This window comes from Corythoichthys intestinalis, chromosome 12 (genome assembly GCF_030265065.1).
Source record: "Corythoichthys intestinalis isolate RoL2023-P3 chromosome 12, ASM3026506v1, whole genome shotgun sequence".
NCBI lineage: Eukaryota > Metazoa > Chordata > Actinopteri > Syngnathiformes > Syngnathidae > Corythoichthys > Corythoichthys intestinalis.
The window spans coordinates 36,445,986-36,458,440 of record NC_080406.1 but is presented as its reverse complement, the minus strand read 5'-3'; the positions used below and the strand labels follow the sequence as shown (position 1 = coordinate 36,458,440).

Sequence of the window (12,455 nt, the reverse complement as noted above, 5' to 3'; positions counted from 1 at the left end):
CAGCCCTAATACATATATATATATATATATATATATATATAATTTTTTTATTTTTTTTTTTTAACATATTTTTGTTGTGTTACTCAGGTCATAGAGCTGACTGTTTTTTATATTTTAGTTAAAGGCAGAAATGGAAATTAAAAATACACATTTTTCAGTTGAAAACTGGTCTAAATTAAGTTTTACCTACAATTTTTACACATCAAAAGCACTTTTTCTGAGCTTCAACCTTTGCACTTTTCACAATCACATTTTTGCCTCATATTTTTTTCTTTTAAATATTTGTGTTTGCCTTTAGGACAATCTGAGAATCAGTGAGTCATTTTGCGTGTTCAACCAATTCTGTATAATTAATGAAAATCAGGCGGCAGATTAAGCAAGCAAAAGTTGACACTAGGGAGAACCAAAGTGTGTTGTCTTAAGTGTTTTTCTAAATTTCCCTTCTGAGTGAATCTTTGATCGCACACTGAGCAGGCAAAAGGTTTTACCCCAGTGTGTGTTCTTGTATGCCTCATCAAAGTTGTCTTCTGATTAAAAGTTTTCCCACAAACTGAGCAGGCAAAAGGTTTTTCTCCAGAGTGTGATCGCGTGTGCCTTATCAAACCAGTCTTCCAAGTGAATATTTTTCCACAAACCAAGCAGGTAAAATGTGTCCCTCCAGTGTGTGATGTCGTGTGTCTCCCCAATTGTTCCTTATGAGCAAATTTTTCATCGCAGACAGTGCACGCGTACGGTTTCTCCCCGGTATGTTTTCTTGAGTGCCTTACCAAACCTGATCTCCAAGTGAATGTCTCACCGCAAACTGAGCAGGCATAAGGTTTTTCCCCTGTGTGTTTTCTCATGTGTCGTTTCAACTCGGACTTGTTGAAAAAAGATTTGTCACACTGGGAACATTGGCATCGTTTGTTGTCAACGTGACATGTCCTTTCGACTTTGGAGTGTTCATCATCAGTGTCAGAGGAGTGGGATGTGATGTCGTCACTGTCTGATAATGGGGCTAAGCAGTTGTCCGCATGCGATCCTCCATCAGCTTCATCATTGTAACTGTTGAATTCTTCAATTGTCAGTGCAAGCTTGTCTTGAACATTCTCATCTTCCTGACTGATTTTGAATCCCTCCTCTTCCCCTTTAATAGGAAAGAGGTCTTCCTCTTCATTTTTAATTTGGGAGGATTGTAGCTCCTCTTGCTTCAAAAATTCCTCCAGGTGAGACTGAACTTGTTCTTCAACGACGTCTGTGATTTAAAAAAAAAAAAAAAAAAAGCTTAATTTTATTACACGTATTTATCTAGACGCCACGTCTTTTTGTCGTTATTTTATGAAACTTATGCTAACTATAAAAGAGCCACTCACTGTGTGCGAAATGATCAAACCAATTTGAAGCTTCTTCTTCACTCAGCGGTCGATATTGTCGCTCGGTCTCCTCTTTTGTCCCATGAAGTTCCTCTTCGTACTCTTCTTTCACACGTTTTGCACACATTTTCACACAACCACAACACTAGACGAAAATTCGAGCTCCGCTTAGCAATGTGTTGGTAAACCCAACGAGAAGCTAATTGTGCACCAAAAATAATTCATTAATTAGTTTAGAATGTGCAGCATTTTTCTATTAACATTTTTAAAATTTATAATGTACGCGAGATTCGACACCCGACGTCTTACGGGTTTATTTTATCCGCTGGAGGGAGCGGAAGTGGAGTCGATACACTTCCGGTTGAAGACACACTCTTTGTATTTTCTGGTGCTTTAACTGACACCTCTAGGTGAGGAAGAGCAGTGTAGAAAGTATGAAACCGTAATTCAGTGTCTTTGACATTATTAAATAGTTCTTGCCTTTTTAATGTTCTTTTTTTCTAGTTTCTGTTCCTGTGTTTTATTATGTCATTTTTCTGTTGGTTTGTGTGTGTCTTCCTTTTTGAAAGAAATTCAGTTTTTTTTTCAATGGAAATAACATTAAACTAATCAGAAAGACACTCTATACATTATTAATGTGGTAAATGACTATTCTAGCTGGAAACGTCCGGTTTTAATGCAAGAACTACATAGTTTTGTAAAGAGGCCCATTTACAGCAAACATCACTCGTGTTCAAATGGTACATTGTGCTTGCTAGTTGCTTTAGAACAGGGGTGTCCAAACTTTTTGCAAAGGGGGCCAGATTTGGCGTGGTAAAAATGTGGGGGGCCGACCTTGGCTGACGTCCTTTACGTGGAACAATATATTTAAGCAAAATTTAGCAAGCCATTCAGTGTGTCACATTTGCTTTATTATTTTTTTAATGAATCATTTCAACAATCACGCAACTAGCCTTTGCGGCGTTCTCTTTCGACTCGGGCTCTTGCGAAATACTACTGCTGTGAAATTAAACTAGCTTCAACTTGCTTCAATTTCTCACTGCGTATCTTCCCTGTAATCTTGTCGCACATGTCAGCGTGTCTTGTTTGGTAATATCGCCTCACATTGAAATCTTTAAAAACAGCGACTGTCTCTTTGCAAATGAGGCAAGACACAGTTGTTGCGTATTTTAGTGAAGAAATAGCCCAGTTTCCACCTATCCTTGAAGCGTCGGCCGTCACAGTCAACGTTTTATTGTTGATTGTTGCCATTTTAGAAAATTCGAAGTAGAAGGTCACACGGAGTAATGTTGCTTAGCCCTTAAATACCTGCAACATGAAGCAATTATCAGAGAATCCCAAAATTTGAAAAATAAGGTCCTAATGAAACCTTTTTTTTCCAAACTTGTGAAAAGAAAAGTCAAAATGAACATGTGTAATGAGCAGTGTTGTTAATCTTACTGAAAAAAAGTAATTAATTATAGTTACAAATTACTTCTCCCAAAAAGTAATTGCGTTAGTAACTCAATTACCTGAATGTAAGAGTAATTAGTTACTTGGCAAAGTAATTGGTGATAATTACTTTTTTTTTTTCCCTCAAAAAAAAAAACACACAAAAAAAAAAAACATTGGCCACACTATGTGAAGTTTTTTGTGAAGGTTTTTGGTACAATTGGCCCGAGCCCAATTCTTTACCCTAATTTACCCTTTACCCTGAATCAACTGTTAAAAGTTGTTAAAATTGCTCCCATTATTGCATTTGTTCCCTTCTCTCTACTTTCGACATATGAAAGTTTTAAAACTGTTTCATCATTTAAAGATAGATTCAAGTCAAGATTTTGCCGATTTAGAAGTATTTTAGATAAAAAGTTACTTAGGTTCGCTAGGAAGGTTCTCTACAACAGAGCCGTCCTAAAAAGTCTACTGCTTTAAGATGGCGGCTGTCTACTAACGCATTTAGTGCCATGCAGTGTTGTTAATTTTACTTTAAAAAAGTAATTAATTACAGTTACAAATTACTTCTCCCAAAAAGTTATTGCTTTAGTAACTCAGTTACCTGAATGTAAGAGTAATTAGTTACTTGGCAAAGTAACTAGTGATATTTTTTTTTTTCTCCCAAAAAAAAAAAAAAAAACAGGTCACACAATGTGAAGCTTAAAGGGCTTGGGGGACAATTGGCCCAAGCCCAATTCTTTACCCTCCACTTAACTAGACACAAGGGTATTGCGATAACTAGCTAGTAACCTTTGCTATGTGTGGAAGTCATTTAAAGTTGTGAATCAATAGTTGTTAAAATTTCTCCCGTTATTGCATTAGTTCCCTTCTGTCTACTTTAAACATGTGTAAGTTTTAAAATTGTTTCATCATTTAAAGATAGATTTAAGTTAAGATTTTGCCGATTTAGGAGCATTTTAGATTAAAAAAAAAATTACTTAGGTTCGCTAGGAAGGATCTCTACATCAGGGCCTTCCTGAGAGGTCTACTGCTTTAAGATGGCGGCTGTTTACAAACGAATGTAGTCCTTAAAAGATGTTGGCAATGCAGCAGTGTCTGTCATATGCATCTAGATCTATAATATGATATCTACCGTGTCATGTGGGCGTAGTTTGTCGGCTATGGCTGCAGTCAGGTATTATTGGAGCCATCTAGCATCGCGGTTGCAACGGCGTCTTCCCCACTCCTGCTCTGCTCTCGTCCCCGTGAGTCCGTTTCTCTCAGACTTTTTTTTATTCAACCAACTTAGTAACGCATAGTAACGCACGCCTTTCCCGCCTCAGTAACGGTAACGGCGTTGCCAAGATGAGAAAAGTAATTAATTAGATTACTCATTACTGAAAAAAATAACGCCGTTAGTAACGCCGTTATATTGTAACGCCGTTATTAACAACACTGGTAATGAGCGTTCTAATATCTATAACCCATGCTAAATCATGTTTTTTTCTTATGGAACCTGCAGATGCATGTGTTGACTTGCATCCATCGTTTTTTTTTTCCAAAAAGAAATGTCAAAATTCTAAATTAGTCTGAAAATCATGAAATTTTAGGTGCATCAAATGTGATACATTTGGCAATAAAGGGTTAAAGTGCTGCTGCCTTTTAGTGGGTAAATGAGGAGCAGCATTTCGTGTGTATGCTACTTCATATGCTTTTTATGAATTTATTAAGTCTGTGTGCGGGCCAGATGTTATTGATTTTATGACAGAGGCTGGGGGCCGGATGAAATTTGACCATGGGCCGCATTTGGCCCCCAGGCCGGACTTTGGACATGTCTGCCTGAGAAGGATAACAGATGATTAGAAAACCGTGTGCGATTATGTTGGCACAGGTCAAAACAGTTTAGGTGGTTAGAGAAGCTATGCAACTGATCTTCCTTTGAGCTAGTTGGGTATCTGGAGCACCACATTGATTAAACTCTCAAAATGGCCAGAAAAAAAATTTCACGTGAAACTTGACAATATCTTCTTAGAAATGAAGGCTATTCCATAAGAGAAATTGCCAAGAAATTGAAGATTTCCTTAAACACTGTACCACTCCCTTCAGAGAGCAGCACAAACAAGATCTAACCAGAGTAAAAAGAGAAGCGGGAGGCCCCGCTGCACAACCAAGCAAGAAGACAAGTACATAAGAGTCTTTATTTTGAGAAATAGATGCGTCGTAGGTCCTCATCTAGCAGCTTCATTAAATAGTACCTGTAAAACACCAGTGTCAATGTCAACAGTGAACAGACGACTCCGGGATGCTTGCTTTCAGGGCAGCACGGCAAAAAAAAAAAAAAGCTATATCTGAGACAGGCTAATAAACCGAAACGATTGATATGGGCAAAAGAACACAGACATTGAACAGAGGAAGACTGGAAAAACTGTTATGGACAGACGAATCATAGTTTGAAGTGTTTGGACTTTGGATCAAAGAGAAGAACATTTGTAAGATGCAGAACAACTGAAAAGATACTGGAAGAGTGCCTGATGTCATCTGTCAACAATGGTGAAGGTAATGTGATGGTATAGGGTTGCTTTGGTGCTGGTAAAGTGGGAGATTTGTACAAGGTCAACGGGATTTTAAATATGGAAGGCTATCACTCCATTTTGCAACGTCATGTCATTCCCTGTGGACCACGCTCGATTGGAGTCAATTTCATCCTACAGCATGACAATGACCCAAAGCACTTCTCCAAATTATGCAAGAACTATTTAGGAAAGAAGCAGCCAGCTGGTATTATATCTGTAATGGAGTGGCCAACACAGTCAACAGATCTCAAACCCATTGAGCTGTTGTGGGAGCAGCTTGACCGTATGGTACGCAAGAAGTGACCATCAAGCCAATCCAACTTGTGGGAGGTGCTTCTGGAAGCGTGGAGTAAAGTTTCTCTTATCTTCTTTCTCATCTTCTCAACAAATTAACAGCTTGTACACCATAGGTCTGCAAAGCTGTAATTGTTGCAAAATGAGCATTCTTTGTTAAAAGCAAAGTTTGAAGGAGAAAATTATTGTTTTAAATAAAAATCCTTATTTTTAACCTAGTCAATGTGTTGACTATATTTTCTATTTATTTTGCAACTCATTTGAAAAATAAAAGTGTGACTTTTGAAGAAATACTAAATTGTCTGGGTGACCCCAAACTTTTGAACGGTAGCGTATACTGAAATGAATCAGGAAACACCGTCAGGCCGAAACCTCCTGATGTCAAACTTAAAATTAGTTAAATTTTATCATAAAATGGTAGCTTAATGTTGGTATTTCCCCCCCCATTTTGTGTACAATAGTTCATTGCTACTCAATTATTTTCTGTTACTCCCCCAGAAGTTGAAAATGTTTTGCGCCCCACCCCTGCCCCCAACTCTCAGCCGCCACTGTAAATTATATAATTTGCCTCTAAATTATTTTAAGTACACCCTTGCATAACATTATCTCCTTTTTAATAGTTAAGAAAATAATATAGCTCTACTTACAATCAAATATAGAAAAGACTTAAAGTGCATCACTTTGCCATAATTAAAAAAAAAAAAAAAAAGTCACATCCAATCTGTAAAAGTACACTCAAGGCATATTTTTGGGACCATTTAATAGTGAAAAATAAAATGTAACAAAAAATAATAATAAATAAATAAATGAATAATAAATTCAATCAACCATTTGACCGAAAAAACAAAAATTAGAATAGAACAAAAACAACAGTATCATTGGACAGAGGAACAGTTTTAATTTTTGCTATTTTGCATTGAGCAACTTGGTATGCCACCTTATATGATGCTAACAGTGCTCGCTGGTTTACTGATGTAACACTGCGAATCAAATCATATTAATATATGTTACCAGACATGTAATGTTTCATATTTTAATTCTAAATTGTACTAATAAATTACTGGGTGCCGTTGATGATGATAGACCTGTTCAAATGAAATAGACATTTATACCATCAAAGGCAGCTGATGAGTTAATTATTGGAATAATGATAGCTAAGAGAATATTGGATGGAATTATTTTTAAAAAGTTAAATGTGCACGAAAAAAAAAAACCACAGTTTGACCAGTTACACAGCAGGTTACTGAGTTACACAAAAACACTTTCAAATCTTAACACAAGTCACATTATTTACATTTAAGACCGTTTGCAGCTGTCTAGCCTGTTTGAATCTATTGAACCAGTCATAAATGCTTACTTTGAGTAGTTACACATTTGACAGGTAAATGGTGACACTGGAGGGAAGCACATTGTGTGTACTTGCATGTGTTACCAAATGTGCTTTCTGTGTGAAACGCTGACCACAAAGTGAGCAAACGAAAGGTCTCTCCCCAGTGTGCGTCCTTGTGTGTCGGATTAAACTCGACTTCCTCGTGAAGGTTTTATCGCAAACTGGGCAAGCAAAAGGTCTCTCCCCCGTGTGTATTGTGGTGTGCCTATTAAAATCAATCTTCCATGTGAATATTTTCCCACACACAGAACAGACAAAAGGTTTCTCCCCAGTGTGTGTTGTCATGTGTCTTCCCAACTGTTGCTTATAAGTGAAACTTTCGTCACAGACGCTGCAAGCGAAAGGTTTCTCTCCTGTGTGTTTACTTGTGTGTGTTATTAAATTAGTCTTCCCGGTAAACCTTTTTCCACAGTATGAACAAGCGAAAGGTTTCTCCCCAGTGTGTGTTCTCATGTGTCTTTTTAAGGTGGCGTTGGTTGAAAAGGTATTGTCGCATTGAGAGCATTGACGGCGTTTCTTTTTAGTGTGGGAGTATTTCTCGTCGGTGTCCGAGGAGTATGATGTAATCTCTTCACTATTTGAGAGTGGTGCTAAGAGGTTGTCCGTTTGGGAGCAGTCGCCTTTGGGATTCTTGTGTTGACTTGAGGAGCCTTGAGTCTCTTCCCCTTTGTTATCATCATTTTCACTCTTTAAAAGGGAATCAGTCAATAGCAGCCTCGTGACACCCTCCTCTTCTCCTTCCTCTTTAACTTTAAGGGATTCTGGCTTACCGTCTTCCTTTTTGGTTGTAATATCTTCCAATCTTGGACTTGAGTTGCAAGCCGAACTGCTAAAAAATGTCTCGCTCATGTGTGTTCTTTTGTGCCTTATTAAATCAGAGATCGTGAATCTTTTATCGCAAACTGAGCAGGGAAAAGATGTCTCCCCACTGTGTGTTCTTATATGCTGTCCCAAATCAGTTTTCATAGAAAATCTTCTCCCGCAAACCGTGCACTCGAAAGGTTTCTCCCCAGTGTGGGTTCTGGTGTGCCGTATCAAGTCTTTTTTCCAAACGTAACTTTTACCACAAATGGAGCAGGAACAAGGTTTCACTCCGGTGTGAGATATTTTATGTCGATTTAAATCGGAATTCATCAAGAAGGTTTTCCCGCAAACTGAGCAGGCGAAGGGTCTTTCTCCAGTGTGCGTTCGTACATGCCTTAATAAACTTGTTTTTCGGGCGAATACTTGACCGCAAATTGAGCAGCTAAAAGGATCTTCCACATTGTGTATTTTCAAGTTTTCTTCCCGAGTGGTTAGGGAAAAAAGTTTCTTCACTTTGTGTGTTCTCATGTGTCTTTGCAAGTTTCTCTTCTCGGGGAATTTTTGCCCGCAAACCGAGCATGACAAATGTTTCTTCTCAGTGTGTGTTTTGGTGTGTTTTTTCAAGTGTCCCTTCTGTGAGAAGGTTTTATCACAAACTGCGCAGAAGAAAGGTTTCTCTCCTGTGTGTGTTCTTGAGTGCCGTACTAATTCTGCATTCCAAGTGAAGGTTTTACCACAAACCGAGCAGGAAAAAGGTTTCCCTACAACGTGGGTTCTTGTGTGTGTTGCTAAGTATTTTTTCTGAGTGAATGTTTTGCAACAAACTGAGCAGGAAAAATGTGTCTTGTCAGTGTGTGTTCTGGTGTGTCTGTTTAAACTTGACTTACTGAAAAATGTTTCGTGGCACTGAGAACAGTTCCAGTGTTTGTTGTTGGGGTTTGCCAGGTTTTCATAGTTAGTGTCACACTTTGGGTCTTCACAATCCGAGTGAGGAGCTAAGAGTCTGTCTTCTTCATCTTCACTCTTTACATGGACTCTCGTCAAAATCAGCTCGGTGATATTGTGTTCCTCCTCTTCCTCCTTCATGGGAGGGGGCTCCTCTTCCTCCTCTTTCATTTGGGGGACCTCCAGCTCCAACCGTTCAGGCAGAATATCTTCTGAGGAGAAGACAAATTGTGTGACATGCCAAGATCCTATGAGATTTAACACTTTTGTTACCGTTGACAGCGACAGACCTCCAATCCATTTGAACTGGGAGGGCTGAGCCTCTTCCACGTCTGTCGCCATCAATTGCAGCAAAAAAGTTGGAAAAATTAAATCACCAGGTGCAAAATCTCACAAATACCGGTAATAACTCAAATTAAAAAAAAAAAATTCTATACTATGGATTTCGAACTGACAGCAAACATCTTGGAATCTATTCTAGAGCTAAACAAAAGCGGCTCAATATTCTTGCTTTCAAAGTAGCATCAAATTTTAACGATTGAAAATGGTGACAAAATGCTTACGTCACGAAAACAGCTGTTAAAAATAGCATTCACCCCCCCCCCCCCCCCACTTCACCTGTTATGTGTAACGCCACTGAACCTAAGACACGCTTTATGCTTATAAACCTTAATACCATCATTATTATGCACTGCAACTGCATTCTACATGCCAAAATGCTTTCTAGAGCAGTGGTCCCCAGCCTTTTTTGCACCAGGGACCGGTGTGATGTGGGCCTCTTTTTCATGGACCGGCAATGTGTGGCCGAAAAATACAGTAAATACAAAATAACACGACGGGTGTAAAAGGGAACGTTAAGTGCAGGCAAAATGTAAGTCACTAGACACTGAATCAGCCTTTTTTTAACAGCGGTCTCTCCTAAAACGTAACGACAAATATCCTTGTTCGCAAGCATAATAAGTTCTTCTCCAGTCGTGAAAGGTTTCTCAGCTTTAGCATTACGGTTCACCACGAGGTATGATGCTCTCAGTGCAGTTGCTTTGTTGATGTGGTGGCCCTCACTGATTGTTTCTATCTTTGGTGCTCACACTTTTTTGTTTCAAAAATTCAAAAGGCTTATCTATTATTCCAGGGTGCTTTGGCTCTATGTGCCAAAACAGCTATGAAGACTTCATTGCCTCTTTTGCTAACTTTTGGTCACATCTTACTCAGAGGGGACTTAGCGCCTCTTCTGACTCGTCAGGTAGCCTTTTCCCCGTAAAAATCTGTTCAAAGACGTCTGCTTTTTCAGGCATCTTCGCTAGCGTGTGGGCTTATTATTTCCAGGAACAAACCTGATGCACCTACGTCATTCTTCATTGTTGAGCACAAGGGCACATAGATACTGTATATAAAAAAAAATATTTTAAAAAAGATGCTAACTCCACTTGATTTCTCGGAAGAAATCCTTTCCAGTTTTTTTTTTATTATATCTATTGACTAATCTGAGCAAAATGAATGGAAGTACCCCGCCTGCTGCTTGCTCAGATGTGCCGCCTACAGCACACAGCCAGCAGCTAACGTTACTGTTTACATTGACTGACGCTGGGCTGCTACTAAGGCATGTAAACACCCCAGTAATGGCGGCCACTACAATAAAGCGGTGTTCACATATCTCTATTCGGATTAATTAATAGAGTAGGCAGGCAGATTGGTGTGTCAAGAGGCAAAAATGCAGTCGTTAATAAATTATTTTTTCTATACTTAAATATTTTTACTCTTTTTAGTCTTTGTTTAATTGTTTTTTAAATGACTGTACGGCGACCTTGAGTGCCAGAAAGGCACCTTAAAAAAAAAAAAAGTATTTTTGTTATTATTTCTGTGCGGCCCGGTAGCATATGTGCCACGGACTTGGTACTGGTCCCCGACCCTATGGTTGGGGACCAATGTTCTAGGTGTCTTGTTTTTAACACTCATAGCGGCGTTTCCCACTTTGGAGGGGGGGGGGGGGGGCGGCAGCTTTAGTGCGCAAGGGGATTTTACAACCCAGAAGTACACTGAATTTTAGAAAATAAACAATGGCACGCGCCTTTGTTCTGAGGATTGTCAGACGCCTATCTTGATTACTCTGCCGAAATAGCTATTTTTGAAGGCAAATAATGCATTTTTATTTAATTTCCATCAGTTATTTCAGTTTTTTTTTTGTTGTTGTTGCTGTTTTTCCTTTCCTGATTTATTTTTACACCTCTAATACAGTTGTACACTGCAAAAACACCTTGTTAAAACTAGTTAAATTCCATTGTTTTCAGTGTAAATCTACTAGACATAAGTGAAATTATCGACCAGTGCTTCAAGTAAATTTCACTCAGATTTTTTTTGAAATAAGAAAAATAACGAGCTGAAAATAAGACTAACAGACTTATTCTGTCAGAAATGTTCTTAATTCAAGAACAGATATTGTTTAAAAGATTATTTGAAAGCATTTTTTCTTGATTTAGGTGACAAAAATTACCAACTTTTACATGTAAAGACTTCATAAGAACAAATCGTAATATTTGCAACAAGTAAGTGGAATAATCTGACGCATTAATCTGTTAACTAGTCTTTAACACTCAAAAAAAATGGAGAAAATCATTTGATTAGATTTAATCTGATTAAGATGTTACAAATTTGCAGAGTACTAATAATTATTTTTGTTTTAACCCTTGGTATACCCTATCATAATTAGTTAGGCGATGAAGTCCAAAACATTTACCTTCAATCAGCTGTATAGGTATTTGTTGGAATATTTAAAAGGGGTTGCAGTTCGGTGAATGGGATGAAAAGCCCTTTAAAGTGATCCGAAAAGCGGGTCCAAAATACTTTACTATACGAGTGTGAGTATTAAATGAACAAACCCGCGTTATCCAGTACAATTTGAGACGTCTTCTTAAAAACTGCAGCTTCCAGAATTCGACGTTGCCTTTCGCTCTCCTGTTTTGTCCCACAAAATTCCTCGTCGTACTCTTCTTTCACATTTTTACAAAATATCTCATGTGATGTCTGCTAGGCAATGTGTGGCTAAATTCCACGAGATGCTTAAAAGTGCACCGATAATTCGTTAGTTTGCTCTCGTACTCTATTATATGTACATAATAAAAGAGAAATATTATCATGAAGGCAAAGTTCGAGACTGCGTCGTCTTGATAGCTTTCATTCTTATTTTTCATTGTAGACAAGCGAAAGAGGGAAACGCTTCCGCCCGTCGAGGAAGCAATAACACACAAGTTTGTTACTGCCACTTGTAGGCGATGATGTGTCATTACATGCTATAGTAAAATCCAATGAAAAATATCAAGCCAGTTCAAGGTGATCTTGTACGATTTTAAAAACATTACCGTTGTTAGAAATTTTGCATTTCAAATGCAATCCCCCCAAGCTATTTAGTTGGATTCTCTTTTCCTATGCAAACAGATCATTAAATGATTTTTATGTAGGTATTTCCCTGATGCTTTATGATTTATGGTCTTTCAGTCATTGGATGCCATTGACAGTGATAGACGTCCAGTCCATTTTGACTAGTGGGGCAGGCAGTGATCAAAACAAGTACACTACCGTTAAAAAGTTTGGGGTCACCCAGACAATTTTGTGTTTTCCTTCAAAAGTCACACTTTTATTTTTAAAATGAGTTTCAAAATGAATAGAAAATATAGTCAAGACATTGGC

General features: G+C 38.2%; 2 protein-coding genes across 4 annotated transcripts; both read right to left on the bottom strand.

Moving 5' to 3' along the window:
- Positions 1 to 79: 79 nt before the first annotated feature.
- LOC130926503 (gastrula zinc finger protein XlCGF64.1-like) lies at positions 80 to 1,674 on the bottom strand. Its single transcript, XM_057851421.1, has 2 exons — positions 1,353 to 1,674; positions 80 to 1,234 (listed from the first exon to the last, which is right to left on the bottom strand). The coding sequence occupies exons 1-2, from the start codon at positions 1,477 to 1,479 to the stop codon at positions 351 to 353; spliced, it is 1,011 nt and encodes a 336-aa protein (XP_057707404.1). The 5' UTR covers positions 1,480 to 1,674; the 3' UTR covers positions 80 to 350.
- Positions 1,675 to 6,190: 4,516 nt separating this feature from the next.
- LOC130926502 (zinc finger protein 615-like) lies at positions 6,191 to 11,953 on the bottom strand. 3 transcript variants are annotated; one of them, XM_057851420.1, is made up of 3 exons: positions 11,648 to 11,953; positions 9,062 to 9,103; positions 6,191 to 8,983 (listed from the first exon to the last, which is right to left on the bottom strand). In XM_057851420.1, exon 3 carries the CDS (start codon positions 8,940 to 8,942, stop codon positions 6,999 to 7,001), a length of 1,944 nt encoding a protein of 647 aa, XP_057707403.1. In that variant the 5' UTR covers positions 8,943 to 8,983; positions 9,062 to 9,103; positions 11,648 to 11,953; the 3' UTR covers positions 6,191 to 6,998. The 3 variants fall into 3 exon arrangements, with proteins under 3 accessions (XP_057707403.1, XP_057707401.1, XP_057707402.1); XM_057851418.1 differs by lacking the exon at positions 9,062 to 9,103; XM_057851419.1 differs by lacking the exon at positions 9,062 to 9,103 and having other exon boundaries at positions 6,191 to 8,980.
- Between the last annotated feature and the right edge of the window lie 502 nt (positions 11,954 to 12,455).

What these genes read in the sequence shown, in the direction of transcription:
- LOC130926503 (XM_057851421.1), bottom strand. Translation starts at nt 1,479, where the DNA reads ATGTGTGCAAAACGTGTGAAAGAAGAGTACGAAGAGGAACTTCATGGG. An exon ending in GTTTGATCATTTCGCACACA is followed by an intron (nt 1,235 to 1,352) that starts GTGAGTGGCTCT and finishes TTTAAATCACAG; the next exon opens with ACGTCGTTGAAGAACAAGTT.
- LOC130926502 (XM_057851420.1), bottom strand. Translation starts at nt 8,942, where the DNA reads ATGAAAGAGGAGGAAGAGGAGCCCCCTCCCATGAAGGAGGAAGAGGAG.